This window comes from Pyrgilauda ruficollis, unplaced genomic scaffold (genome assembly GCF_017590135.1).
Source record: "Pyrgilauda ruficollis isolate IOZ18807 unplaced genomic scaffold, ASM1759013v1 scaffold92, whole genome shotgun sequence".
Classification (NCBI taxonomy): domain Eukaryota; kingdom Metazoa; phylum Chordata; class Aves; order Passeriformes; family Passeridae; genus Pyrgilauda; species Pyrgilauda ruficollis.
The window spans coordinates 440,314-468,147 of NW_024531266.1; the positions used below are offsets into that span (position 1 = coordinate 440,314).

Here is a 27,834-nt window from a genome sequence, read left to right on the forward strand (position 1 = left end):
TTTTTCCAGCAAGAATCAAAAGATAATCAACCCTGCAATTTGTACTTTGAAGAAGAGAAAGGAGTGCTCAGTGAAGGACAGATACAAGAAGATAAAATATCGTTTCTGTTCTAAAGCAAGAAGACAAGGTAGTGATATTATACCAAAGGAAATAAAGCTAGTTAAATTTTATTTTCCAAAACTTCAACCTAAATAAGTATGTTAAATAAACATCCAGAAAACAGCCACTGCTTACTCTACTAGCAGATGCACAACTTATTTAACCAAACAATTAATAGTGAAATATTATCAGAATTATTTACATGCATATTTACAATGCGTGTTCTTTAGAGTAGCTAACTGTTGGGAAATACTTGTGTTTGTTTTTGGTAACAATTTCTACTCAAGTCTAACCAGCAACAGGTAACAGGAAACAGTTCAACTGAGTTTGGCAACAACAACAATGGAGCATCCTAGGAAAACTAACATGATTATATGGAGTCAAAAAAAAGAGCAGTTGGCCTCAGAATGTTAACATTTATGAAATATATGAATTTACTCCAACTACAAAATTAAATCAAACTACATAAAATTAGAAGAATAAAAGAAAGTTACAAGGATTGGGAAAGGTTAGACATGTTAGATACATTACTAGAAACAAAAGCAAAAGAAAAAAAGCACTGCACATACTCTTGAGAAGCATGGCTTAGAGCATAACTGTATTAATATTGCCTTGAAGAACACAACAAATTACAGAACAGCTTTTCTTGTAAATTTGAAAATAAGCTTATCTGAACCAAAGATCTTGAAAGCACCTCACTTCCAAAATACTGCTTGCTTTTTCACATATCAACATGTAACATATTTATTCCAGGAAAAAGGAAAAGTCCAGACCTCACCCATGTGTGTTTCGAAAGAAGAAGAAAAAGGAAATGAACAAAACAAAAACTCATACACAAAACTTTCACAAGCCACTTTTCATGATTGTGATATACATGAAAAAAAATTTCTTATTTGGATCATACTCTTCTTGGAGGGGGAAGTGGAGGAAGTAAATGCAAGACATATTGTATATGGTAAATAGGATGAGTAAATCCCAATATATACTAAAGCAAACAAGCAAGCAAATTCAGATCATTATTCTTTCCCTTTCTTCCTCAAGGGAAGTTTTATGGGACAGTTCCCCATTAAATTTTAATTTCAATTATAACTTTTAAATAATTTTTATTGCAGCCAAAACATTGTTCAAAAAACATTTTTCACAAAATAAACTATGATATATACACAACATTTTAAGTTACAGGGCATAAGTTTACATTTTTTGGCAGATTGTGTTAAACAAAATGGAAATAGTGTAACTTTAGTACTTGGAGAAACTCAAGTTTCTCATTTTGGTACAAATGTTTTGTGTCCCCCTTCACTCTAACCATACCTAAAGTGGTTAAATAAACTAACATTAATACATAACATCTCACTGTTTTCTGTTATGTTCTGATTCTAGACAGAATTTTTCATTACGAAGAAGTTAAAGACCTAGGTAGACATCATCAATCTCATCAAAATACCTGAGGGGAAAAAAAATTACCAAAGATGTTAGATTTTCAGAGCCAACAGATTTTTAGAATTTGTGTAGGTGTCAAGAATAAAACAAAGCTTTACAAATTACTATTGTTTATGACATTTTCCTAAAAAGAATGAAAAGGAAAAAATAATGGGTACTAGGAAACAAAGAAACCTCAAAGCAGCACAGATATGTTCAAATACCTACAGTGTTTGCCACCTTTTCAGATCACCTTACGCTGCCCAGTTTAAAAGACAGAAGTAATTTCCAAGAGGATGGAAAATGCAATCATGCAATCCACGCTTCCCAAAATTTAATAATGCATCTGTACTGATCCAATTACAAAAAAACGTAATTACTAATATGTTGGTGTAATTTTGATTGGTCAACATCCTAGTTCAAAGACAGAATACATTAATATAGAAACCCTGCATTCCTGTTTGTTGATATGTAAAAGAAGGACATAGAAAATGTGTAAGAAAAGGTTTTTGCTTCAAAGTGTTGTGCATTGAGGAAGTAGGCTACGTATTTCTCATTTGTTCCTTCTTTCTTGTAGAAGTGTAGCCTACAGACAAAAGAGGCTCACCCTCCTCCCTGATGTCATCATGAGAAATAGCTGACAGAGAATCAGCAGACATTTGTCTAAGCTTTCTTAAGCCTTCAACAAAGCAGGTTACAGTCACCTTCCTTGAAGGTTTACTTAGAGTGTTCTACATGTCACTCTTAGGATTTGCTGTGTTTTTTAACGGATATCTGTGTTCAATTTGCATTTTTCTTCTAAGCAGAGGTTCACATGGGTCTTTTTTTCCCTTCAGTATGAGCTTGTTGATTTCTGATGACTTCTCTAATATATCTTCCAAAGTTCTTGACATTCCCCTCAGCTAGGTACACACTGAAAGTTTTCTAATTTACTAAAAAAATACTAATCCAGGCCTGCACTCTTATCACACATAAAAACAACACTGAAAATGTTATTGTGTGTCAAATCATGGTCTGAAAGACCTCTTCTATGAGCAAAAAGCTCAAGCAATTTATTTTAGACCATATTTCTTTCGTATAAACTGGTGCCAAAATGTCAGACTACATTCTTAACTATTGCTTCCCCTTTTCCCATTAGTTTGTCTTTTTTTCTCTACAGGAATACTGAGTAGTCCTCCTAATTGAAGGGAATAGTCCTTAGGCTGAAGAGAGGAAGTTAACACTTTCTCCCTTTCAAAGACACTGGAAATTCGGTAATCATCTCTTGCTGGGATGTTCATGCACATCAGTCAAACAAATTTAGGTTGCCTCTCTACAAACACTTGAAGGCTTGGTGCTTCATTTTGCTTGCAATTTTTTTCTTAAGTGAAGAAGTATATTTGCACATGTCCATAAACATCTGAGTTACATCTGAAATGTAATTACCATACTCAGTAGAATAAACATGAAACAGGTTTCAAACTTGTGTGATTAAAAACCAATTTAAACCTGAACAAATGCATCTACTGTAGAACCAAGTAACAAAGTAACATTACATTATTTAATTACATTATTTAATTTCATTTTTGTCAACACTGGAATCCTAAGTCTAAACTATCGCAGCATCACAGTAAAAATAACTATTATTAAAAAAATATGTCACTAAAAAACATACAGCTCTCCAGGTCCTGACAGATCTGCTCCATTTTCTTCATAATATGGAAACAAATCCTCTCTTTCAAGCAGCTCTTGGTATTTTTCTTGATAATCTGGCAAAGTAAAAATGAGACTGAGTAACATATAAGACTACTCTGCTAAATTAACAGAAATACATAAAGTTTGAAAATTGGCTGGTTAATGAATTCATAAAAGGCAGGAAACATATTTACAGGAAAAGACCCCTTTGCAATGTTTTCTCAGGACATGAATGGATGTCTAGGAATGATGGCTAACTTCTCATAGAACTGCAAAGGTTGTGACAGATGTCTTTACCTCAAATTATGTTATGCCCTGTTGTGCTCAGATTACAGATAAGGAGACCAAGGATTTTGATTTTATTTTGATACTACAATGGACAAACAAAAGAAGACTTGAATATTTCTGGTTTTCTGGAAAGGTCAGGTGCTGTGGACTACTGGACAAGTTCTTCTGAGCTACATGAACTCAAATGCACATTCTCCATTTCAAACATCTACCTTCTTTAATGCAGAATAAATCCTGTGCTCTACCAAACCAGGAATTCAGGCAGAATTTTGTCTTTTAAGTTACATAGGTTTTAGATTCTTGAAGAATAACACTTCATGTTATTCAACAGGCCATAAACTTAATTACAACTTATTAAAGAAGATTGAGAAGACAGGTAAGGTGAACTTGTGCCATACCTGGGTCTGCTGCAGTCTTTCCTTGCGGTAGTGAAGTGTAAAACGTTGGTTCATTCTAAAAATAAAGTCATACAGAAAGTTATATGTATTCAGAGAGAAAGAGGTTTGTACTTTTGCGTAATGCAATTATCTATGAATCAAACCAAATTCACATGAATTAAGGAACTGAAATGTCCATATATTCTTACCATAAAATAGTTTGGGTCATTTTCAGGGGTAGCTTCTGCATGTGGAGTTGTTCCAAGAACTCTACCCCAGTTACTAGATCGCAGTTCTACTAGTTTCAGAAGCATGTGTTTCACATCTCTGAAATAGAGAAGCACAACAGTTAGAATGTTTTGTGCCAAGCAAGAAATTTGGCTTCTCTTACTGTGCAAATACAAGATAGTTAAATCCATCCAAAAAAACAAGTTCAAGAAGGATAATATTTGGTCCATTGTGTAGATAATTTTGAATTCAATTTTACAACTGCAAGTCTAGATGCTTTCTGTGCCAATTATGAGATATTCACGCTCTCCACTTCCTCGGCTGTTAAGTAAGGAGCTTACATGAAAAAGGAAATTTCTGTAGCTTTTACTGAGATACCACACCTGGCAGTACAAGCTGAAGAACACAATGCTTTTTGATAAAAGGATAATACTGGGAAAAAAAGGAAGATGACCTTCAAATTTTATTTTAGTTACCTATTCTATGCTCCTAGCTTTGGTCTTCTTCATCATAATGAAATGTTTTAGTCAAAAGTAAGAAGTAATGCCCCCCATACCTTAGATACCAACACCCATTTCATCCCTAAAATAAGAGAAAATTCCTTCTTCTTTCAAGCTAGTTTATGGAGAAGAGTATCATTAAAGAATACAAAAAAATAAAAAATCAGTTATTTTCCCAGCTGAAACTGATGCCAAATTGATTTTTGCCTTTTAAAAAATATATTCTCTATATTCTTTACATGTATATTTATAGCTCCGTAGCCTATTACAGTTTTTGCATTTTATCTACTAGCTAGCATTTTATCTACTCTGTTAGACAGAATGACAGAAGAAATTCCTCAGCAGCTCCAAGCCACTGGTCCAAGGTTATTCTCTGGGAAGCCAAGGTTGAGACCAGCTGTCCCAGACACATTTCCATAAACAAAGTTTAGTTCCTATCTGAGCGGGGGAGGAATTCAGAAAGGGTTGCCCTGGGGGGGAATTACCTCACCACTTATGTCTCTACCTGGGGATCCCTGTCAGTTATGCTAATTTGCTAAACATACAGAAATTGTACACACATTATGCTTGGTGTTCATCTTCAGCTCTTTTCCACCAGTGAGTTGAGCACCTAAAGATCCTTGTAAGATAACCCCTTTTTGTCACCTGTGTCTGGCTCATGATTTTAGGACCAGCAAAAAGGCATCAAAATTTGTTTGTTGTTCTATATATTTGAAGCCTCAGCTTGTGCTGTCTATTTTGGATCCTGAAGCAAAAATTTCCTCATCCTCCTTGGGGTCACCTCAGTTACAACACACAGATGTTATGAGCCACTCTTGGCCTCTCTCCATATGGTAACAGATCAGTGTCTGAGTCCTCTACAAGTTTTTAGTAAGTTTGCAAGAAGCTGAGGATGAAGCACAGCAGAATCAGATAACCTCATGCACACTGGTGGTTTTATAACAGTTTTTTGATAATAGTCAGCTACTGATATGTTACTAATACATTAGTCAACCACTCATTTTTTTCCAGATTAAAGCTAAGACCTTCCCAAACAGGTACGCTCTCCAGAAAAAAAAAAACCCAAACAAAAATCAAACCACAAAGTATATTTCATTTTGCCTTTACATTTATAGTAATTTGTATGTATTTAATACTGCTACATATTTAGTACTTTTTGTATGTATTTAAGGCTGTTCAATTCAAAACTGAAAGTATAAACTATGAGATATTGCCCCTATTTTCTCTTTGTATATACTTGCTTGAAGAGCCTAAAGCACTTACCGAAGACATTGAGACCTAATAGGTTAAAAAACCCCAACTGAACAGTGGAACTTGAATCTCTATTAAGAACTAAAATACAAAAAACCCACCCCAAAACAAAATCAACTCAACTGCAAAAAAAGCTACATTACCCTTCAACTGAAAAACATCTTTTTTTTTTTTTTTACATGGAAAATTACCTACACACACAACATGTTAATGTTCATAAATATAAGTTTCAAAGATAATTTTTTGGACTTGTTCATTATAGTTGAAGATTTTTCAAGGTGTTCTCTTTCATATAAACAAAACACTGCACATAAACTTATCTTCTCACCTGCTACAGTTTGCATCCAACACAACATTTTCAATTCTCTGAATCATTTCCTCCATATCATTCTTTCCTTTTTCTTTCCAGGCATCTTCTAAAACGGAACCTGTCAACTAAAGAAAAGGGATTAGTATTTTTTTAAAGAAAATTAGAAATCCTTAATAAACAGTCAACTTAAGAGATTCTGCAACAATTCATGACAGACACTTGGATTACCTGGTGGCTGACACTCCCAGCTGCCTGTATCTCTTTGCGAAACAGATTAGCAGCTCTCATAAATAGTTTATTTTAAACTACAGACAGTGTAGGAGCTCTGTGTCCAATATTTATGCTACCTAGAAGTTCAGAACCACTTGCTTCAGTCTTGAAATATGATTTCAAAACAACTCTTCAGTGACATTGGTCAGATCTTACTTGATTTTAGTACATATTACCATCATTTATTTCCTTTAAATCTTATTTTTGCAGCTGATTCCACCAGTTTATATGACAAAAGGAAATACTTTATTGAGCTTTAGAAACACTTCTGTCAACTTGACCAGCATCACACATGCCAGAGAATTTCTTCTGGGTATATATAAAGGAAACCAGGATTATATGAAGAAGCCAACCTGAACTTTAATATGTCAAAGTCTATGAGGCTAAAGCTGCTGTCAGGAAAGCTTTAGCAGTCTAGAGCAGCTGTGGATGAAAGCTTTTTACTACAAGAATAGGTATTTCATTGCCCAATAATTGCACAGGAGGAGTTAAATCAGAAAAAAAAATAGTTTGCCACTAACAGCAATCTCCTCAGCATAAATATTACATGATCAAAAATGCCTGGAATGGTTTTTTAATGACACAAAGGGATAAAATCCCAAGAGAAAAGCAAGTATATTGGTCAGCATTTGCTTGCCATTCGTAGTATTCCACAGTGGTCTCACCTTAATCCTGGATAATTAGGAAATAGCATCAAGATTAGTTAAAAATAAACATATTGCACAACAAACAGAGAAAAACCTCTATCACTGTATTAAATGGGAAAGATAAAATGAGACATTTATTACTTCAGTAGTGAAACCAAGGTTTCACGAGGCAGCCCAGTCTAGCTACATATATTCAACATTTGTGGATACTATAAACATCAGAAAACACTTGCATGAAAAAACAGTCTCTGTTCTGTAACACTTTTTAGATATAGCAATGTGTCATAAAACAATTTAGATGACTGGTTTTCTTCTTCCTCTTTACTGCACTGTAAAGCCTCCTGATTTGTGTATTGCTGCTTAAAAAGGTTCCTCAATGGGCCTTGCCTCAGGGAAGCACTGCCAACATAAGGACTGACCACAGGAGTGAATGTGCTCTCTGAGCACAATCTAACACTCGCTGTCAAGCAACCTCCTTAAACATCCAAACGTCAAATGAAGGTTTTAAATTACAAAAATCTCTCTTCCCTACTCTATGATATCAAAAGAAGCTGTCAGAAATGAAATTCAAGATAGAACAGGCTGAGAAGCAGTGGAGTATGAGGAAGGGTAAAGAATGAGGAAAAAATGTAAGTCAACCAAAAATCTTCAGAAACATACTATTTAGCATTTACCCTTCATTCCTAATTTAAACTGTTTTCCCAACTATAAGTATAATGATACCTAGTGAAGATAAGAGTTTCTCTTACACAGTGGCTAACCATTTTACAAGAAAAGCTATGGGTTATGAGCAAAGGGGTTTATTCCCAACATGAAAGAGAAACTTATATATTTCTACAATAGTAATGACACAGCACAGAATGAAGCAACAGATATTAAGAACTTTTTGCCACAAAAAGTGGTGGACCCCAATGGCCAAGTGTCCCTCAGAACACACAGCATACCTAAGATATCACAATTCATTCAGACTGGTTACAGTTTTCTCCCACACCAGAAGCAGCAAAATGAGATCTAGGGGAACCATGCATTTGTTGGCAATTTAACTTCAGTTCTATTGCTCATTTGTACACAAATGGCCTTGAATTTATTTTTAGAGCATCTTGTAACTTTTTTTACTGGCTCAATTTCCAAATGGTACTAAGGAAAACAAAAAAGTAGTTTGCTCTGCTAATACTGTAATGTATAAACCCCTACAAATACTTCCTCATTTGGAATTTACCCTACTATTCCCTATATTAAAGCTAGGCAGTTTAAAAAACTTGATTTTTTTTTCTTTTAAAACTACTGTCTCACCTTCAGCAGTTTCACAGCACATATCAAATTACTGTCCACAGGATTAGAAAAGAGTGCATTCAGTAATTCCCGAAGGCCTTCTTGAAGAATTTCTGCCCGTGTAACCTGTCCCTTTGTTCCTTTAATCTGCAAAACATATAAAAACCCCTCCAATATTCAAAATACTTAAGTTTTAGTAATTAATTTGGGCACATTTTCTCTGTTGAATACTGTATTATTTGGTTTGTGATCAACACCGTTGGCATCTATATGCCAAACACTGTAACCATTTTAGAGCACAGACTTTCACGGAATCATAGAATGGTTTGGGTTGGAAAGGACATTAAACATCATCTAGGTCATCACCTACCTCAATCTGCTGGCCATGCATCTTCTGATGCATGTTATGTTGAGGTCCTCATCCACCAACACCCAAAACCCCTCTCAGCAGAGCTGCTCCTGACTGATTTTCCACCCAGCCTGGATTTGTGCCTGGCCCAGATGAGTACCTTGCACTTGACCTTGTTTGCATGGTCCCACCTCCCAAGCCTCTGTTTTGGTGCCTCTGGGTGACATCCCTTCCTGCCAGCACACTGACTGCACCACACAGCTCAGTGTCAGTGGAAAACTCACTCTGAATAATCTCCTTGCAATTCTGGCATAATAATGAAAGTCTAGAATTTTGTTTCTCTAACAATTTGCTAAGAAAAGCTACCAAATGCCTGCCTAATGGTCCAAAAAACCAAATTCCCAGAACCTCATGCTCTTTTCCACACTGCATTACCTATTCTCTACAGCAGTGGTAGCTTAGTTCTAGAAAGCAGTCTTTATATAATTAAAAAATTACAGAAAATGGTTTAAAACCAAATAGTATACTCCAAGGAATATGGTATACTCCACAAATGGACAACTTCCCTTGTTCCAAAGTCTTTGAAAATCTTAATTTTCTTCTTCTAGCAAGTGAAAAGTAGATTTCAAGGACCACTTAAGGTCCAAAAATGGAAGAGTTAGAGAAGGATCTTCCTCATGCCAGCAGAACATTTTTATAGTGTTTGCTTAAATCAAGCCACTGAAACAATCAAGTTATATGTGTATTTTTAACTACATTACAGCAAGAAGTGAACTTGGTGAATGCACAGGCATAAAAATAAAAAAAAAAATTGTACATATTTTTGAACATGTCATACATGCATGAAGTTGCTAAATACAAGACTGCATACTTCATGCATGCACCAGTAACTCAATCATCAGAAGAAGTACCTTTAAAAGTCTGCATTTTTAATTCTTCATTTTGCGGATTCTCACATCTGCCTCAAGGGTTTGGTAACACCTCTTATTAGCACCTGAATACTGAATAACATGTTTTTGATCCTGATCTGCTTCTGCTGGGCATTTAATAATATTTAATATGTTGGTTAAGTATAGCCATCTAGGGGTTTTGTCAGTAAAAGAAAATAAAAGCTTAATTTCAAAGATGTTTGTGGTTGGCTCTTCCCACAAATTCTTACACTTTCATTTTTATACAGTTCTAATGATCTTGTCCTTTTTTGTTTATATGTTTCTTGGACAAAAGCATTATAATGAAACTGTTCTAAAGTTCTTTTACTTTACTGTCCTCTGCCTTTAGAAAAACACCCCAAATTATAGTCCACGTCACCGTTTACCTACACACAAGAAAAAATGTATGAAGAGCCATGAGACCCCTGACTTTCTTCTTACCTCCAAGTTAAGATAAAGTTCAGCTAAGAACAGCACAAAGGCATGAAATTGTTTTCTAGTAGTCTCATCCCCTTTAGTAGCCTCATCTCTGTTTTCATACTCCGTTCGACACCTGTAAAAATTGAAGCACAATTACACCATCTGTAGTCATTCCAACATATGTAACACGCTACTCATTTAAAGGAATGCTGAGAACTTATGAACTGCATGAAAGTTGAATGCTGGGATGTATGATCTGTGAAGGGAATGAGAGGCCTTCACAAAGAAACAGTGGATTTGTATCATTTTAGAGAAACACATGATTAGATAATTAGGTCTTTAAGCACTGAGATATCTAATGCAGTAAAATTAAATAGAACAACTTACAACATGTAGAAATTAATAGTCACACAATTTTTACAACTGGAATACGGGTCCAGGATGTGCAACAGTAACACAGGCAGCCAATGCCCGAAGAAATGAAGTAGACATGTTCCCCTCTTCAGGATGCTTACCACATTGTCTTAGATGCCTTTACACTTATTTGATTAATTCTTTATCTTGCCATGTTAAGTGACAGTAATACATCATTCATGACACCCAGCTGAGTGGTGTTAAGTGACACTCTAGAGAGAAGGGATGGCACAGGACAGGGACCCTGACAGCCTTGAGAGGTGGCCTTGTAGCAACTCATGAAGCTCAACGAGGCCAAGTGTAAGGTTCTGCACACAGGTCAGGGCAATGCCAAGCATTAAGAACAGCTTTGGCAGGGAAGTGGTTGAGAACAGTCCTGCCAAGAAGAACTTGGGGTGTTGGGTGATGAGAAGATCGATGTGACCGTGCATGCTTGAAGCCCAGAAAGCCAATTGTATCCTGCATCCAGAGCCCTGTGGGCAGCAGGGGAGGGAGGGGATTCTGCCCCTCTGCTCTGCTGAGACCCACCTGGAGCACTGCATCCAGAGCTGGGGTCCTCTGGACAGGGAGGACACAGACATATCAAGTGAGACCAGGGAAGGCCAGTAAGCTGACCATAGGGCCTTAGCATCTCTCCTACGGGCACAGGCTGAGAGAGCTGGGATGCTCAGCAGGGAGCAGAGAAGGCATCGGTGACACCTTGTAGCACCTTCCAGTACCTAAAAGGGGCCCCAAAGAGTGCGGGAGAAGGACTTTTCACATGGGCATGTAGTGACAGGACAGAGGGGAATGGCTTCAGACTGACAGAGGACAGGTTTAGACTAGATATTAGGAAGAAATTTTTTACTGTGAGTGTGGTGAGGCATTGAGACAGGTTCCTAGAGAAGCTGTGGATGCCTCATCCCTGTGTTTAAAGCCAGGCTGTATGGGGCTCTGAGCAACCTGGTATAGCGGAAGGTTCCCTGCCCATGGCAGAGGGGTTTGGAACTAGATGATTCTTAAGGTCTCTTCCAACCCAAATAATTCTATGATTCTATAATTTAAATATAAATACAAAAATAGGATTAACATACTATGGCAGTGAAGTAATTTTTCTAGTATTTAAAACTGTGCCAAAAATACACAAGTTTACATAACAGTACAAAAACAAAATTAAAAAATATTTCAGATAAAAGGAAACCCAGACAAATGTTAATGTATTCTGAATGATTGTGTAATGGATAGAGAAAAAGTGCAGAAACTGAAAAGTCTTAAGAGTTGAAATACAAAGTTTCAGGTAGAAACTTTGTTGAGAAACAGAAGATTGTTGTGGTGCACCAGTTTAGTTGTTCTCTTGCACTGGGTGATTGGGAATTTGCACAGAATAGTTTTGTATTGCACTGTATAGCTTATTTTATATCATGTGGTTTGTTACCCCGTTTCCCCATCACATGGCCTTTCCCTCACCTGTCCAGGTACCACCTGGTGGTCTCTACCCTGGGTTACCCCTCCCCTAGCCACTCCTCACTGGTGTCCCATTGGCTGTGGACCTCTCCCTCTGTCCCCATCCCAGGGGTATAAAAGCTCCCTTCTGCCAAGGAACGCTCTCTTTTCTCCCATGAGTTTGTCTGCCTGATGTGTGTCTTGGAATAAAGGACAATGTTTCCCACGTGGAGGAGAGCACTTCTATGAAGTGTCGTGTGGGCAAAGGTCTATAGCTAGTCGGAGTGGACACCAACAGCCCAGGAAACACGTTTCTTCAGAAGATGACCTCTCTGTGGTCACATTATTAGGTTGTTTACCTGCACACATGCTTCCCGCTCCTTATTTCATCCATATTAGCAAGCAAAACATCAGCAACTTTAAATTAAAAGCTTCAGGGTGCTAACATTAATGTTATCCATTGGGTTTGCTTCAAAACCAAGAACCAGAATGTGCAACATTAACAGGGATTTCCTATCATGTTCAAGTAACACACAGTTAAAAAAAAATCATAAGCAATGACTTTGAAACAAAAAACAAAACAAACTAACAACAATAAAAAAAAAGAAAAACAACAAAAAAAGAGAGAAAAATGAGTGTTTTCAGCTTCTGCATGCCCTGGTTTTAGCTTTTGCTTCACAGTGCTTGCACTACATCAAGGACTCTTCTGCTTCTCACTGCAGCCCACCAGCGAGGAGGCTGGGGTGAAGATGAGGGGAGACACAACTGACCCCCTGCTGACCACACAGATATTCCATCCCATGTGCCCTCATGCTCAGCATATAAACCAGGGAGAAAGCTGCCTAGAGGCCACTGCTCAGGAACCGTCTGGGCATTCTGGGTGGTGAGCAACTGCATGGTGTGTCTCTTGTTTTATATATGCTAATTCTTTTATCATTGTTACTATATTCACATCCTTTTCTGTCCTAATAAAATACCTTTATCTCAACTCATGAATACTAGTTTTTCTGTCCCCAAGTCTCTTGCCTATCTCATTGGGAGGGTGGGAGAAGTGAGTGAGGGGCTGCAAGCTGTTTAGCTACCTGCCAGGTTAAACCACAACATTCCACTCAGGATAAAAGACCATTGAAATACACTACAGTAGAAGTTCATCACACTTTTGCTGGAATAAGTAAAAACTTTTCAAATAAGAGGCAAACGTGAGGCTTAGAAAGCCAGACATCTTTAAACAAAAGGCAAATTTCTGAAGAATTTAGGGAAAAAAGTGTCCAAGACAGTACTCCTTCAAATATCATGCAATAATATTTGAGAGGATATGTAACAATTTAAAAATGTTGCATTTTTTGTCAACTACAAAGTCTAATCATCATTAAGCTGTGGTCCCCAGAAATCTGAAGTAACTGAAACTGAAGAAATTTATCCTCCTGGATTTTATACAACTATTTCATAGATACAAAGTCAGTTAGCCCATCAGTGAATAAACCTTACACAGCAATTGGAGGCAAAAACCAAAAGCACTAATTAAAAAACCACAATTAAGTAAGTATTGGCAAGAGTCAAAGGACAAGGATAGTACCTATATGTGCATTTAGTATACTTTAAAAGTAGATTAACTTTTCAATTTGCACTATTTTGGGGATCAGTCTAATATACTCAGTTCAAAAGAACCCACAGAACTTCAAACGGAGTCTTATTTTTATGTTTAAAAATATAAAAATATTTTAAGATGCATGTGTTCAATACTCAGCATGTACCTGTGTTTCGATACTCCTCAATCTGTACTACTATTTTAAATAAGTATCTCTTCGTATGCAACAGAAAGAGTTAACACACAAACCAGGAAGATGTAACTGAAGAGACTAACAGGCTTAAAGTGACTGATACTGACCTCTGAAGCAGCAACTGTCGGAAGTTCCCACTTTGTGGACTAATGGTTAGGTGGTGAGATAGATAGTTACACAACCGTGCTCCCATGTATGAAAAATTTGGGACAGATGTGGCCTTCCAAAATAAAAACGTAAACATAAATTATTTATAAAAGTAATGATTACGCTATCAGAAAATATTTTTAGAAGTTTTTTTGAAATCCATACTTACTTAATGTTGATCAGACAACTCAAGAGCAGAAAATTAATGTTTAATAATTACTATTTGCCGTGTTCACTTTTGTATTGCTTTAGCATGTTGATATATGCACTTCACCAGAACTTAAAAGTTCATTACACTGTGATTCTGTGGCTCTGAGAAAACAACCACCATTATGTCATGTGTCTTCCTGTAACTCTACTTCTGCACTGTGACATACAACTGAAAAGTGTCTCAAAGTCACTTACAGACTGCTTATACGAAAAAAATCAACCCTGGACATTAAGACACTTTTTCAAGAACACATACTTTCTGAAGGAACAATGAGTACATAGAAACAACATCATAAAATTTATCTTCTTTTAGTCTATAAGCTATTTATTCCATAATGTCTTTTTGCCATGTTTAATACCCAAGGGAAGAGTGTAAGAACAAGGCAAGCAAAGAGAAATACTTTCTCCCATACATGCTCCAGCAATCTACAAAATTGCAAACTTCTGAACAGCGAGTAAGACTAGACCATTACAATTAACAGCTCTTGATGTATTCTTTTTATTTTAAAACAAGTCCTGTTACTGCTGAACATCTACACTTATGTCATCTAAGAAAAGGTGATAGGAATGATATTGTGCAAAAATCTTCTGTTTTCATCTGATAATTCAAACTTTAAAGAGGTGGAAATTTATTTTGCTCACTCATTTTCAAGCTTCCTCTAACAACATCTGAGTTTCAGATTATTTCTCAGATGTAGTTTCAGTGAAAAGAGTTTCTGCTGCAAATAACTTCACCAGCTCTGCCCAAAAGAAAATGAGGATACTACGAATTCAGTAAACTTCTCCTTTGGCTTTATAATCTTTGAATATCTTTTTTACATCTTGATCATCTATCAGTGCTACAGATATGTTTGAGCTGTTCCAACATGTTTAAAAAAAAAAAAAAAAAGTCTTGTTAATGCAATTGTATCTAGCTACCTCTTACAGGTAGAGAAAAAGACATAATTCTACTATGAGAATAGAGTTGCTGGAAAAAAAAAATGAAGTGTCTTTGGAAGATACAGCAAGTTTAAGTAATTAAGACAGACAAATGGAATTCACTTTCCAGTAAGGGGCAAGTGAACTACCAAAAAAAGACTTTGATGCTGTGGTTCAATCAGTTGCTCTGACTAGAAGAGGTACCCCTATTTTTAATACTTTTTCCTAACAAAAAAAACCCCAACCCAACAAACCCCCAGCAAACAAAAACTTTAACACCCAAACACCTACACAAATTATTTAAACCTCATCTACATTATCTTCCTTATTAGTTGGTCTGTACTTGTGGTTGCACCAAACACTGAAATAGGTATTATGATCTGGCATAGCGCACACAGACAAAAAAAAAAAAATTCCACCCTATATCTTCCTAATAATCAATCATTACATTGCAAAATCATATTCTTGGAACAATTATTGCTGGTAGCTTTATCTCCAATTCAAAAAAGTCACAATCTGAGCATGAATGCTAATCTACCAATGCGTATCTTCAGAAACTGTAGTTGTTCTAACAGGAACAATCTACTGCATTAACTAGACAACAGTAAAGGTTCTTAAACCATGAATTCAGTGTCCAGCTTTTGGAAGACAAAAGAACTGGCACTTCATTTTCTGCAAACATAAATAAGAATATAATTACTACTTATAGACAGGCTAACATACTTTACACAGAGGTGATGGGAAGACCCTACAGGACTTGGGTTTACTTCATTTCAGTATATTTCCTTTACAAACCTAGCATCTGTAAATCTGCTTAGTTGGGTCAAATTTGCATCACTGAAGCAGATGCTTATAAGTTACAGCAATTTTAATTGTTTTGTGAAAAACCTGGAGACAAATGCTTGACCTTCTGCTCAAGACAGAAGAATAGTAAGTATAGTTGGCTTTCCTTAGACACTATGCCAGCCTAACACACAGGGTATCTAAAATTAATGCTTCTGGATACTAGCATAGCTTTTTGTCATTAAGCTTTATTTTTAATGTAAACTTTTCATGTAAATTTTTCAGACTAACATTGAACTTCTGAGTTGAGGAAGCCACAGTAAACCCTAATGCTGAACTTGTTTTTAAAGGGGGACAGAGAGGAAGAGGCAACACTGAAGACTTCTATTAAATGCAAGTCAATGTATTTAAAATAAATAGCATAAATTCTTCTTTTTTTCCCTTGCAATAAACTATCCTCCATGGGTTCAAATAAAGAATGGGAAAATGATGCTGCCAAATGCAGCACAGGTGATCATCATGTCTAACGAAACCGGTCTCAGTCAAATTTGCATTAATTCTGTATAATAATGAGAAACTTGAGACTCTACAGTTCTGTGCAATGACCAACCAGTCATTCTACTTCTACATACAGCAGATTAAAATATTCTGTTGGTATCTTCACTTAAGTAAAAGTCTGCTTTTTTACTTTTATTCAAGGTAGAACTTGAAAGCAACAAACATATGAAAGACACCCAACACAATAAAGAGCAAGCCAGAAGCATGGCTTCCTTTTCTGCAGCGAGCCCAAAGACAGTAACAGCAGCTCATTTGCTAAGCAACACATATTAAGCTGTTCTTTCCAATGGCTCCCTCAATTAGTGCAGAGTTCAGCTCAAGGCCTCTGTCCTCATTTCCATGGCCATCAATGGGACTGGACCTTGCTACCCTTAGAGGAGCTTTTATTTTCTCCAATTATGCTGTTCTGAAATAGGTATATTTCAAACAAAGAAAAAAGACTGGCATTAAAGAGGTATTTCCCAAAGGATGGCGCGTACAGTAGGTATGAATTTAATTTTTTAAATAACTAGGAATTAGAAGTATCTTAGGACAAGGAAGAATATTTTTTTCTTGCACAAGAGAATAAAAGTGTAAAATATTGCATAAGTTTCTTCAATCTTTACTAACAAAAATTAAAATAAAACTTCCTTTAATTAAGTAGCATAATTTCAACTGTAGTGCATTACCCAGGAGATACAAACACACAACAAAGGAAACAGCAAACTGGGAAAATGTATAGAATTCAGGCATCCCAAATCTGAGCTACTATTTCAATTTACTAAGCAAAATCCTTCCCTATGTATTTCAGGCTAAAGGGAAAAATATCATTAAAATACTACATTGATACAATTATGTAACAAATGCTGGAATGCCTGTCTTGGACACTGGGTAACAAAGGCATAATGACCATCTTGTAATACATTACCTGCTGATAGATGAGTTCAACAAGTTCTTGTAAAGCTTCATCTGCAATAACCCAGCCGTTCAGTGTTTCAGCAAACTGTTCTATTTCTGTTTCAAAACAACCTGGTTGCTCCGTGAGGTGGTTTAGGAAGCCTTGTACATATTCTGCCAGGGTCAGATAGCCGTCACATCTATCTTCAAAGGAGGAATCCTGCAGAAGTGAAAGAATATGCCAACTACTTAAAAACAACCTTGAAGAACTCTTACACTTTCTGTCTCCAGAAATAACCATACAGCCCTTAGTTTTGAGTCTCTGTATACTTGATAGAGATCATTTTACACAGTTCACTTCAACATTTTTACAGAGCATAGACCCCCAACACCTCCTGGAGTGCAAACTTCAGAAGCCTCTTGCAGTCCAATCAGCTTAAGACCAGGTAAAGTATTTTTACAGACATTAGGGTCTTCCAGTAAAATACATTAAAAAATGGATTATAAAGAACTAAGTTTCCCAAGCTGGTTGTGAGATTAACTAACAAACCAAGTAAGTTTATCTGTTAAGGGTAGAACTACCAAACTGAGGCTCAACACCCATTCCTGGTATAGACAATAACTGTACTGTGGATTTATGAATCGCAGAAGGAAAAAGAATGGAAAATTTGAAACAAAGTACTTTGACCTTAGATAGCATGTATAGTGCTCCAAAAATATGCAGAAGGGAGAGTAATTAGAGAAATACAATAAATACATAGTACTGTTCCCATGTAAGAAGTATAATCAGAAAAACTGCTATTTTAAAGTCAGGGTATTTGTGTCTCTTGGCAAAAGATGCAAAATTACAAGGCATGAAATGAAACTATTCAAATTGAATTGCATTAACTTACAGCTACGGAGGTTTAAAACCAGACAAGACAGTAAACACAACTGCTCTCTAAACAGAGGAGGGGCTACCCAGTATCACTTTATTGATATTTATGCTCCCACCAATGAAACAGCTTTTGTCCATTCAGAAATTAATCTATGTGAGAGTATCTAAAGCCAATACTGTTCCAGATGACTATAATGCAGGCATATGAAGAGAATAGCAAAGAAAGCTGCATACTTTGTAATGTCACTAGTAGTAACACAGTACAAGTAAATAGTCTTGTCACACTACACAAAAGGTTGTGTAAATCATCTCATATATTTCAGAAATGCAAGAAGGAGCCTGAAGTGGTACTTCTAAAAAAAAATGACTTACAATTCAAGACCTAAGAGTAAGGTAAAGAAAATCAGAATTCTCAACTGTTCTACAATTTAAAAATGCTTAAAGGGTATCTAGGGTAAAGCTGAGCTAAAATGATAAAGCATTTTTTCTTTACTTAGTGTACATAAATATATCGACAAGGATTATAAATATATTGTCCCCCTCCCCCTTCTACTCCCTCAGTAGGGATTTTTCATGACTTTGTCTTCTAAATGCCTGTCCCTCCTCTACCGAGAAGCAACATGGATCTGTGAAAAATTTCTAGCTGGATATGAATTATGAGAAAGACAAGATAGACATTGTTGAAAATCACATCCTGATATTAATTTCATGACTTGTGAAGAATGTGTGGGTAAAAAAAGCAGACTTTCCAAAATCATTCAGACATATCATAATTAGTGAGGTGGGACATACATCAGTGTAACAAAAGTAAAATATATTTTAGTAGAAGATATGCCAGTTAATAACACTAAAGACTAAACAACTTAATGTTGCCCACCAGAAATACAAAAAAAAAATATAGGTTTATGGAAATAAAGGCAATTATTACTATATAAAGCCTTTGACAACCTAAGGACTGGAGCATAGGCACTTCAGAGGTCCTTTCTAACCTAAAGTCTTCTATGATTCTAATGGCTTGGAGCTTACAAATCCAAAAAGTAAAGGCTAACAGGCCTATGTATGACTTGCTACATACTCTGCTTCACTAAAGAAAAATCAACATTTATAAGGCAATTTCAAACAGCCCAGTAGGAGCTCTGTACAATAAATTTAAAACTAGTTTGTTTCACAGAACTATTACATTACTGTGCAGCTACTGCAGCTTAATCACATACAGCTGAACTAGCATCTCTCCAAATAACCTGTCTGAAAACTCTCCAGCCAGGCTGCAGAGCATGCAATTGCTGTAGCTAGTAAAAGAAGCTGCTTCTTCTGACAGCCATCAGATTGTTACAAGATCCTCCTTCAGCAGAGAGGAAGGTATCTTCCTCTCACACTCTCCTGGCAAGAATCCAGCCTTGGAGAACATCCTTGTGTTGTAAGGGATCCCAGTACCATTTGGTATACTGGTGTCCCTGTTGTATACTCTTATTTTCAGTTTGTAATTAAGAGCCTAAACACAGAGAATTAAACTCTATATCATATTCATCTGTCTGTACTAAATATGCAACTTCAAAAGAAGTCTAGGTTTCAGTAACTACTCCAGGGAACTGAACAAATGGGAGAGAAAAATGAGTACTTTGGAAATTCAGAAATATACATGTTTATTAAAATTTGCAATTGATACTTTAAAAACTAACTAAATTTAGCCCAATAGCTTCTAGACATAAAGTACTTGCATGTCTCATTGTCAGATTTTAAAATTTAACATAAACGTAGAACCATGCAATGTATCAAGCCAAGGAAAACAAAGCAAATGGCTCTTGATTATTTTTCGAGGGGAGTTGGCTAACAGAAGCCTGTAAGATTACACATCACTACAAAGTTATAATTTAAAGCCACAAAAGTAAACTAGAAATTTTCAGTTAATTTCAATAATTACTCCATCAACCCAGTGCTCCAATTTCTTTCTCTAAACTTTGATAGCTATAGGGTGGGATCCTGGATTATTCCAGCAAAAGAGTAACTGATGAAAAGATTACAGATTTGGCTCTCTTTTATTATGTGTCAGTTCATGAGTTTACATACAGAAGAGTAGAAGGCTAAATTGGTACTAGAATTCCTGTGATATACATAAAGATAAAACAAAGTCTATAGCAAAGATTCACAAGACAAATCTGCTCTTACTCAGTTTCCTTATATGTGCTCATTGCTGTTTTCCTTTATCTAGTAAATTCACATTTCCACTTAAGAACTTAGTCACTAGTAACTTATCATTGATTTGATTTTTCTTCAGACTTCTTAGGAACAAGATTTTCTTCCTTTTAGTTAAATAAACTCAATAAGTTTCCAATAAAGTTATTGCAAACGCAAGCACAAAAAGACTGTTGCATATGCAAAACCACCTATTCATGCTGAATGAGGTTAAGTGGCACTCTTATGCTTGGTCTTCTGATGGAAATGACTGAAGTTGAAAAAAGCAGGAGGGAAGGATTATGGAACCCTGAAATAACAAAAATCTCACTCCCAAAGCTATGAAGTAAGAATGTCATTATGCCCATCTGATGGAGTGACAGCCATATTATTATCATACAGCCATCCCAAGGAAGAAATCTGGTGTTTCCTACTGGAAATTCAAACCTATCTAGTCACTAGTTCTGCTGCAGACATCTACAATTTCTATGGGTTGGACTCTGTATGCAAACAGAGAATTCCATGGAGACCTTTCTTCAAAGTCCTGGTAAAGTTTTTCTGAAAATTCTAGAAAACCTTGTAAGCTGTACTCCTTAAACTATCTTCACAGGTAATTGATAGTTTTGAGCATCCAAAACTGGAAAGACTGGAAATTAACTGACCTAACAGCAAATGTTACATGGACAGACACAGTAATTATAATGGTGCATAATCAAACAAGAAATCAACACTATTTTAAAAATAATAAATGTTTTTTGCTACTGCAAAATAACTGTGTATTTTATGAGGGAAATACAATATTTCATATCTAAAATGTCAGGGATCTTTACAAATGGAAGCTATAAAGTAATAATTTTAAGTAAAAAAAGAAGTTTCTCAAAACTCTGTTTTGATTCAAATTTTAAAACTCAGGGTCAAAATCAGTAAGAGTGCTAAAATCAGTAATGTGTGCAGTAACTGTAGAGTGTGCTAAATTTTTTATGACAATTAAGCCCAGTTTATAAAATTCCTTCATTTACTAAACTAAAAAAATAACAGATTTTCTAATAGTGAAGAAGGAAAGAAAAATACCACTGCTTTATGTGCATCGTATTCTAATTAGATTAAAAACCCTGCAACATGTTTTGCTAATGTTTTCAGAGGTAGTTTTATTAATAGATGAGTCACATTCGTAGCATATTCCAACATAGCAACCAGGAACTCCCACATGCTTGTGTGTTTTTGCAAAACAGCTGAAAAGCAACATTGTTGTCATTGAAACTCCACAGTTTTAAGAGTGCACTATGAATGCTATTGGAAAGGTTGTTTGGGTTTTATCTCTGTCTAGAAACTGAAACTCTTTATTTATAGAGAAAACATGTAACCAGTGCTGGGGCAAAGAAGATATTTTTTCTCCCAGATTATCAATCCACCAAAACATGTTCACACTGGCATTGTTAACAGTATATTGGCTGCGGCGTTTATTATACAGGACAGTAATTACATTCAGTAAACAGGCAAAGCTGGTAACACTAAGGTAACATCAATTTTACTGGTGAGGAAAAGATTTCAAAATACCAAACCACCATATTCAGCATTCAAATGAAATATTTTTCTACCAGTTATCAAAAATAAATTTGATTCAGCATCCCCCTTTTTTTTAATCATTGATTGTACTTGTAAAAGTTCCCACCTGTTTAGATATAGTACCAGAGTCTGACTGTTTGTGTAACAAAAGGATATGCCAAGAATTCACAGAGATCTGCTCTGGAGTAGAATTACTGAAGCAGTAACATGGAAGACAATGGAGTAGAAAATAGAAGTACCAGCTGTTATTACATGATGCCTACAAACTGATCTGAGTCTGGCTGGAAATACATTTCTTACTAGGTGTGTTGGTAGGTAACTGGTAGGAATGAGTCTAACACTCTTTTTGCCCTTTGGTGATACAACACCACTGATGACACAGGATGGTACAGCAGCTTAGGCAGTCATGACGAATGGTACCTGTGGCACAGGAAATTCAGGAAAGGCAAAGCCTGTGCTCAGAAAAGCTAAAGTTCAAGCTTTCTCTCCCAGTGAATTCTGCATAGAAGTGAAGTTACGCTTTCATTTAAAATGCAGTATAGATATAACTACAACACAGGTAGTCACCAAAAAAACCAGCTTACTCTCATGTTGAATGCAATCAACGCCTGGTGTAGTCAAAAAGGAATATGGTTATGCACAGCAAGCTTTGGCAAAATATCTGGCAGCATGTACATCATAATATTCATCCATTATCACATAACATCCTGGCTGGATCTCTGGAGATTATAATCAGAATTTTTGCAATCCCTTCAGCAAATACAGAATTCAAATTATTTGACATAAAAGATTTCAAGAAAATGTTATAAATTTGAATACAAGGAAATTGGCACATACTAAAGAATGAAGTTAAAACACTCACTGTGAAATTCTGATTGAAGTTCTGGTTGTACCCTGATGGATAAAATTCAGGTGCTTTAGCAGACAAGTTTGATGTTGCTACAGGATCCACAGCTAACTGAGGTTCAGCCATTTCTGGTCCAGAATCAAGAACTGAAACTTTATCTTGTGATCCAGATGAAATTCCCGTCTTTTGCAGGTGTTCTGAAAAATTTTTGTTAACAGCTTGTCTTAGAAATCACTAAATTAGTATGTATTCACACAGAGTAAACACAGAATATATATGTTTGGGTTTTTTTACTTAAAAGTATGGTTTTACCATAAATATACTTCCTTTAAATACACAGGCTCACTTTAAATACATAAGTTTTATTGTTTATTCTTAGATATGGATGTTCATTTAAGCACACTCCACATGTCTTTGTACATGATAGAAAGTAAACAGTGCTCTTGTGCAGGTGAAAAAAAAAAAGGGGAGATGGGAAAAAAACCTTATTTTCAATGTAAACACATTGTCTAAGAGTAAATCTGCTTATATTACATTTGATTATCCTGTAATTTTTCACAGATTTTAGATACAAATACAAGATACATTTGGAACGTCAATAAATGACAGACGTTACTGATTTTGACCAACACTTATTTTCAACAAAATGCTCAAGGAGACTTGGCCATTGTTGTTCTTATATACCATTTGCCAAAACATGCAATTGAAGCATTTTTAAAACACTATTTTCCAAACCTCTCTTTACAGACTAGCTCATAAATTTATTGAAAACAGAACCTGATACCTACCTGAAAAAGCTGACCAACAAACATTGCTTTGTGTTACTGTTGGGTTTATTTTTTTTTGCAAATAGGTTGGAATTCTTCAGTAGGGGGAAGGCTGAGACCATCTGCAGTCAGATTAACAGATGGATAAAAACCACACTCAGATGTAGGTAGGGGCACAAAAGGGGGGAAAGGACAGAGAGTATTGCAAGCAGCTGCAATACATCATCACACCTTTACCTGGTTCAGGTCCATCACCACACATGAAGGGGTGAAAAAAATAGACAAGTACATATGAAACATTATTTTAAAAATTACAGTAGTGCCATCTTGTACTTAAAACCAGTATGCTGGTTTCAACTGGGATTAAGTTAATTTTCTTCTTGCTAGCTAGTACAGCACTATGTTTTGGATTCAGTATGAGGCAAATGTCAGTAACATGGGTCTCCCATGTTCTGATGGTAAGCAGATGCACAAGAAGCAGGGAGGCAGCAAAGACTGGACAGCTGACCCGAACCGGCCAAAGGGATAATCCACACTACAGAATGTGACGCTCAGTATATAAACTGGGGTGGAGTTGGCCATGAGTTGTCAATTGTTGCTGAGGGACAGGCTGGGCATCGGTCAGCAGGTGGTGAGCTGACTGCGCCGCGCATTAGATGATTCTCCTGGGTTTTCTTCCTCTTACCCCTCCCTCGTCACCCAGGTGTCCGCCGGCCCCCAGGGCTCAGCACGCTGGCCCGGCCTCAGCGCGGTGCACGCATCGCGCACCCGGGAACAGGACCACGCTCCCGAGGGCAGGGGCCGGTGCCCCCGCGGCGGGCGGGGAGCTGCGCAGGTGCCCCGCGAAAAGAAAGAGCGGGGAGAGCAGCCCGTACCTGCCATCCCGGTGCCCAGGGGCGCCGTCTTCGGAGGCCGCAATGGTTCCTGCTGCGGGAAGAGGCCGCCCGGCTGGTGCTGCTGCTCCTCGGCCGAGCCCGAGCCGCGGGACGCGCAGCCCGCGGGGCGGTCCCCGCCGCCGCTCTCCGGCGCGCCGGACCCGCGGCCCCGGCCGGCACCCGGCGCGCGGGGCGGGCGGGCCTCGGGGGGCGGGCGGAGCGCGGGCCCGCCCCGGCCCCGCACTTTCGGTTTCACCCCCGCGCAGCGTCGCGATGGCCGCGCCCGCCCCGAGCCCGCTGCAGCCTGGAAACGGCGTTTCCAAAGGCACCGTATTCCCTGCGACTGCATCTCCACGGTAACCAGCAGGGCGAGGTGACCGTGGCAGGGCCAAGGCTTCAGCTACAACAGGAGACCTGCAGCCACAGGTGCATCAAGCCACGCTGTGCATACACAGCTGTTTACACCACAGAGGGATGGAAAAGCTACAGGCGAAATTCTAAATTTAACCCCATAAATTTGAGGCTCCATCGTGACCATATTATTGTACGGCTAGGGCTACTTCATAAAACTATGTTTGTTCAGAAAAATATATTTTCATGCGTAATTTACGCATGATGTGGTAACAAATGCTCTTCTGATTTAATATTGAACAACCACCTTCCACACCAGCAGGAACCAACTGAAGAACATGGTCCGTGTAATGCATTTTTCCTAATATTATCACATAAACTGAGAATGGTTCAACTCACATGTCCATTTACAATTTAATTAATCTACTCTTCAATTTCAGTCCAAAGTCTTGCTCTCATTGTTTTGCAAACTCACTATCACAATCAGCTTTCAAGATGAGGAGGGCAAGTGTAATCTGGTGTGTCACAAATACCCCCTCAACTAATGCTGCTGTGGGAGTTTATATTTTGTCTCCCTGGACAGTCTGGTCTGTGCCGTCCTTGCCACTTGTTCTTGCCACAAAAAAAAAATCAAAAGATTGTGTGGCATTGGGTGCCGCTCTGTTCACCACTCATGAAGGGGTGAAAAAAATAGACAGGTATGTATGAAACATTATTAAAAAATTACGATAGTGTTGTCTTGTATTTAAAAAAAATCCAATTGGATTGTAAAATGGTGCCTTTAGAAGTCAGGTACCTATTGGGTTTATTATTACATGTTACCATTTTCAATTATTAACAGGGGAGGGGCAGGGTATAAAATATTAGCTCCCCAAGGCATGAATTGGACTGATTTTTGGCAAGATAAAAAGGTGGCCAGACATTAAAGGTGTCACAACTTAAAATTAATGAGGCTCTTGGGGAAACTGTTCCTAGGCAACCCTTCTGGAAATATAGAATGGTAAACTAACAAATTTATATTCTGCAACTGGAAAGTGAGCTGATGCAGGATGTTTTGAATGAGTCTTAAAAAAAACATTATAATATTTCACTTGTGTTAACCATTCTCAAAACTAATTCAAGCAGCATTACCAATTCTATAAAGATCACAAATTAGCGATTAAATTTCTCCATTAAAAATATTCAGTGTTCTTGTGTTATCAGCTCCAGTTTTAATGCCTATATTGTGACCTCTGTCAACATCTGTAGACTTTGCCTTACCAGGAGGAGAATTAAAAGCTTACATTAATGTGAAGAAAAATTAAATTCTCCATCATTATATACTAATGGAGAATATGCCAATTTTGAATATGCCAATCTTTCGAGTTAGCAAATCTCATTCTTTAAAGTTTACACCTAAGAGGAAATGAGTGCCTTAAGTTATTGAACAAGACAAGTTTTCACTTTTGGACATACATGTGAATTCTTTTCACTTAGCAGACGTTTTATGTTATATTAATTTAATAACCGTTTGGCAACTACTTACCATTTAAGGTGGAATGTGATCCCAAATCCATATTTTTCTTACAGATGCACTACTTAAGTTTGCATGAACACAGCCGCGTTTGGCTAGGAGCCCAATTTCCTCTCCCTAGTGTAGACACCTAAAACAAAATTAAGAAAAATAATCAGGTAGTTAATTCCAAAATAACAAGCCCCAAATACTGCCTACAACAATACACCCCTTCAGACTGCTTGGCATTATGCTTAGATGGTTTTGGCCTGAGTAGCTGAAGTCCTGTGAATTACTTCAGGCCTCTGAGGCCACACAGCAGAACCCCTGAGATCACTAAACTAGACAGACCTAACCTAAGCACCCAATGACTGGATCAAAACTTTCACCAAATACAATTATGAACACTTCTAGGCAGCCACTAGGAGATACCTGCTTTGTCCTAAGTGTCTTACTTAATAACCTAAAACTTAGCTCAGAACCAAATCCACACACACACCTTCAGTGCCTGGTGCCAAGAAGTCACACACCGTAACCTTTTCACCATTCAGAACACAGGCATTTTTACATGAACTAATTTTTTTTAATGCTGATAACATATTTTTTAATTGGAAAAAAAAGGGAGAGAGCTGGTTCTAGCTTTTGAAATGTAATTTATTGTTAATAGCTGGAATTATTCCAATCCCTACCACACTGATGAGGCATGTTGTTGTAGGAGTCAATGGTTATTGAGGCCAAAACATAAACCACAGGCAAAATCTATAGCTCTAAAGCTCTACAGATTTCACACAAGCTTATTTAAAAGCATAGTAAAGAACATTTAGTAGTAGAGAATCCTCTTAATTATTTTCAGGGTAACTCTCATGTTTTCAGTGCTTAACTTTACTTGCTAAGTCACCATTTACAAGTCTGGAAGCTGTGTCATCTCCAGGAGCAACACGTAGTTTGCATGAGCAGCTACACAGACTTCAGTAAATTTAAAAAAAAAAAAAACCAAAAAAAAAAACCACCAAAAAAACCCAAAATACGCCTCATACATGGAACCCACAGATCGTGTGAAGTAAGACAACATATGCAGGACGGTGTGAAGACAATGTACGGAGGCAATAAGCAGCGTGGCCGGCTGTCCTCTGGAACTGCCTCTCCATCCCCATGTGCTCTTCATCCAGCCATGTATTATTTCAATAGAATCACAGGAGCACAGAATCGATTAAGTTGGAAAAGACCGCTGAGATCATCGAGTCCAGCCTCTGGCCGAACATCAGCACGACAATCAGACCACGGCACTGAGTGCCACGTCCAACCTTTCCCTAAACACCCCCAGGGACGGCGACTGCACCACCTCCCCGGGCAGCTCATCCCAATACCAAATCACCTTTTCTGTGAAGAAATTCCTGCCAATGTCCAAAGTTGACACAGCTCCCCATCTTCTGTGCCCGTACTGCGCCTACCACTCCGACATCTCGCTGCTTTATCACGCATTTAAGAAGTAACAATAAGGAAGAGGACACCACTTACGTGCTATGGCGTTAGCCCCACGTCCAACACGCGCGTTTCAGCACGTCTCCTCGCCAGCCCCGACCTTCGCCTCCCCGCCGTGGCCAGCCACGCGCGGCTGGGCGCGTCTGTCCCGCTCTCCCGCTGCCGGCGCCGCGGGCTCGGCCAGCCCCTCGCCGCCGCCCCTCAGACGCCGCGTGACGCGGCCGCCCGACCCCCGCGTGCCCCTCAGTCCTTCCGGGTTGGC

General features: G+C 37.6%; 1 protein-coding gene across 2 annotated transcripts; it reads right to left on the reverse strand.

Annotated features, from left to right (window-relative positions):
• Positions 1-27,824, reverse strand: PAIP1 (poly(A) binding protein interacting protein 1). 2 transcript variants are annotated; one of them, XM_041489324.1, is made up of 12 exons: positions 27,609-27,824; positions 26,124-26,241; positions 22,621-22,802; positions 17,175-17,363; positions 13,759-13,871; positions 10,056-10,167; positions 8,358-8,483; positions 6,166-6,272; positions 4,068-4,185; positions 3,880-3,934; positions 3,174-3,267; positions 1-1,544 (listed from the first exon to the last, which is right to left on the reverse strand). In XM_041489324.1, exons 2-12 carry the CDS (start codon positions 26,152-26,154, stop codon positions 1,505-1,507), a joined length of 1,167 nt encoding a protein of 388 aa, XP_041345258.1. In that variant the 5' UTR covers positions 26,155-26,241; positions 27,609-27,824; the 3' UTR covers positions 1-1,504. The 2 variants fall into 2 exon arrangements, with proteins under 2 accessions (XP_041345258.1, XP_041345259.1); XM_041489325.1 differs by lacking the exons at positions 26,124-26,241; positions 27,609-27,824 and adding an exon at positions 24,248-24,432.
• Between the last annotated feature and the right edge of the window lie 10 nt (positions 27,825-27,834).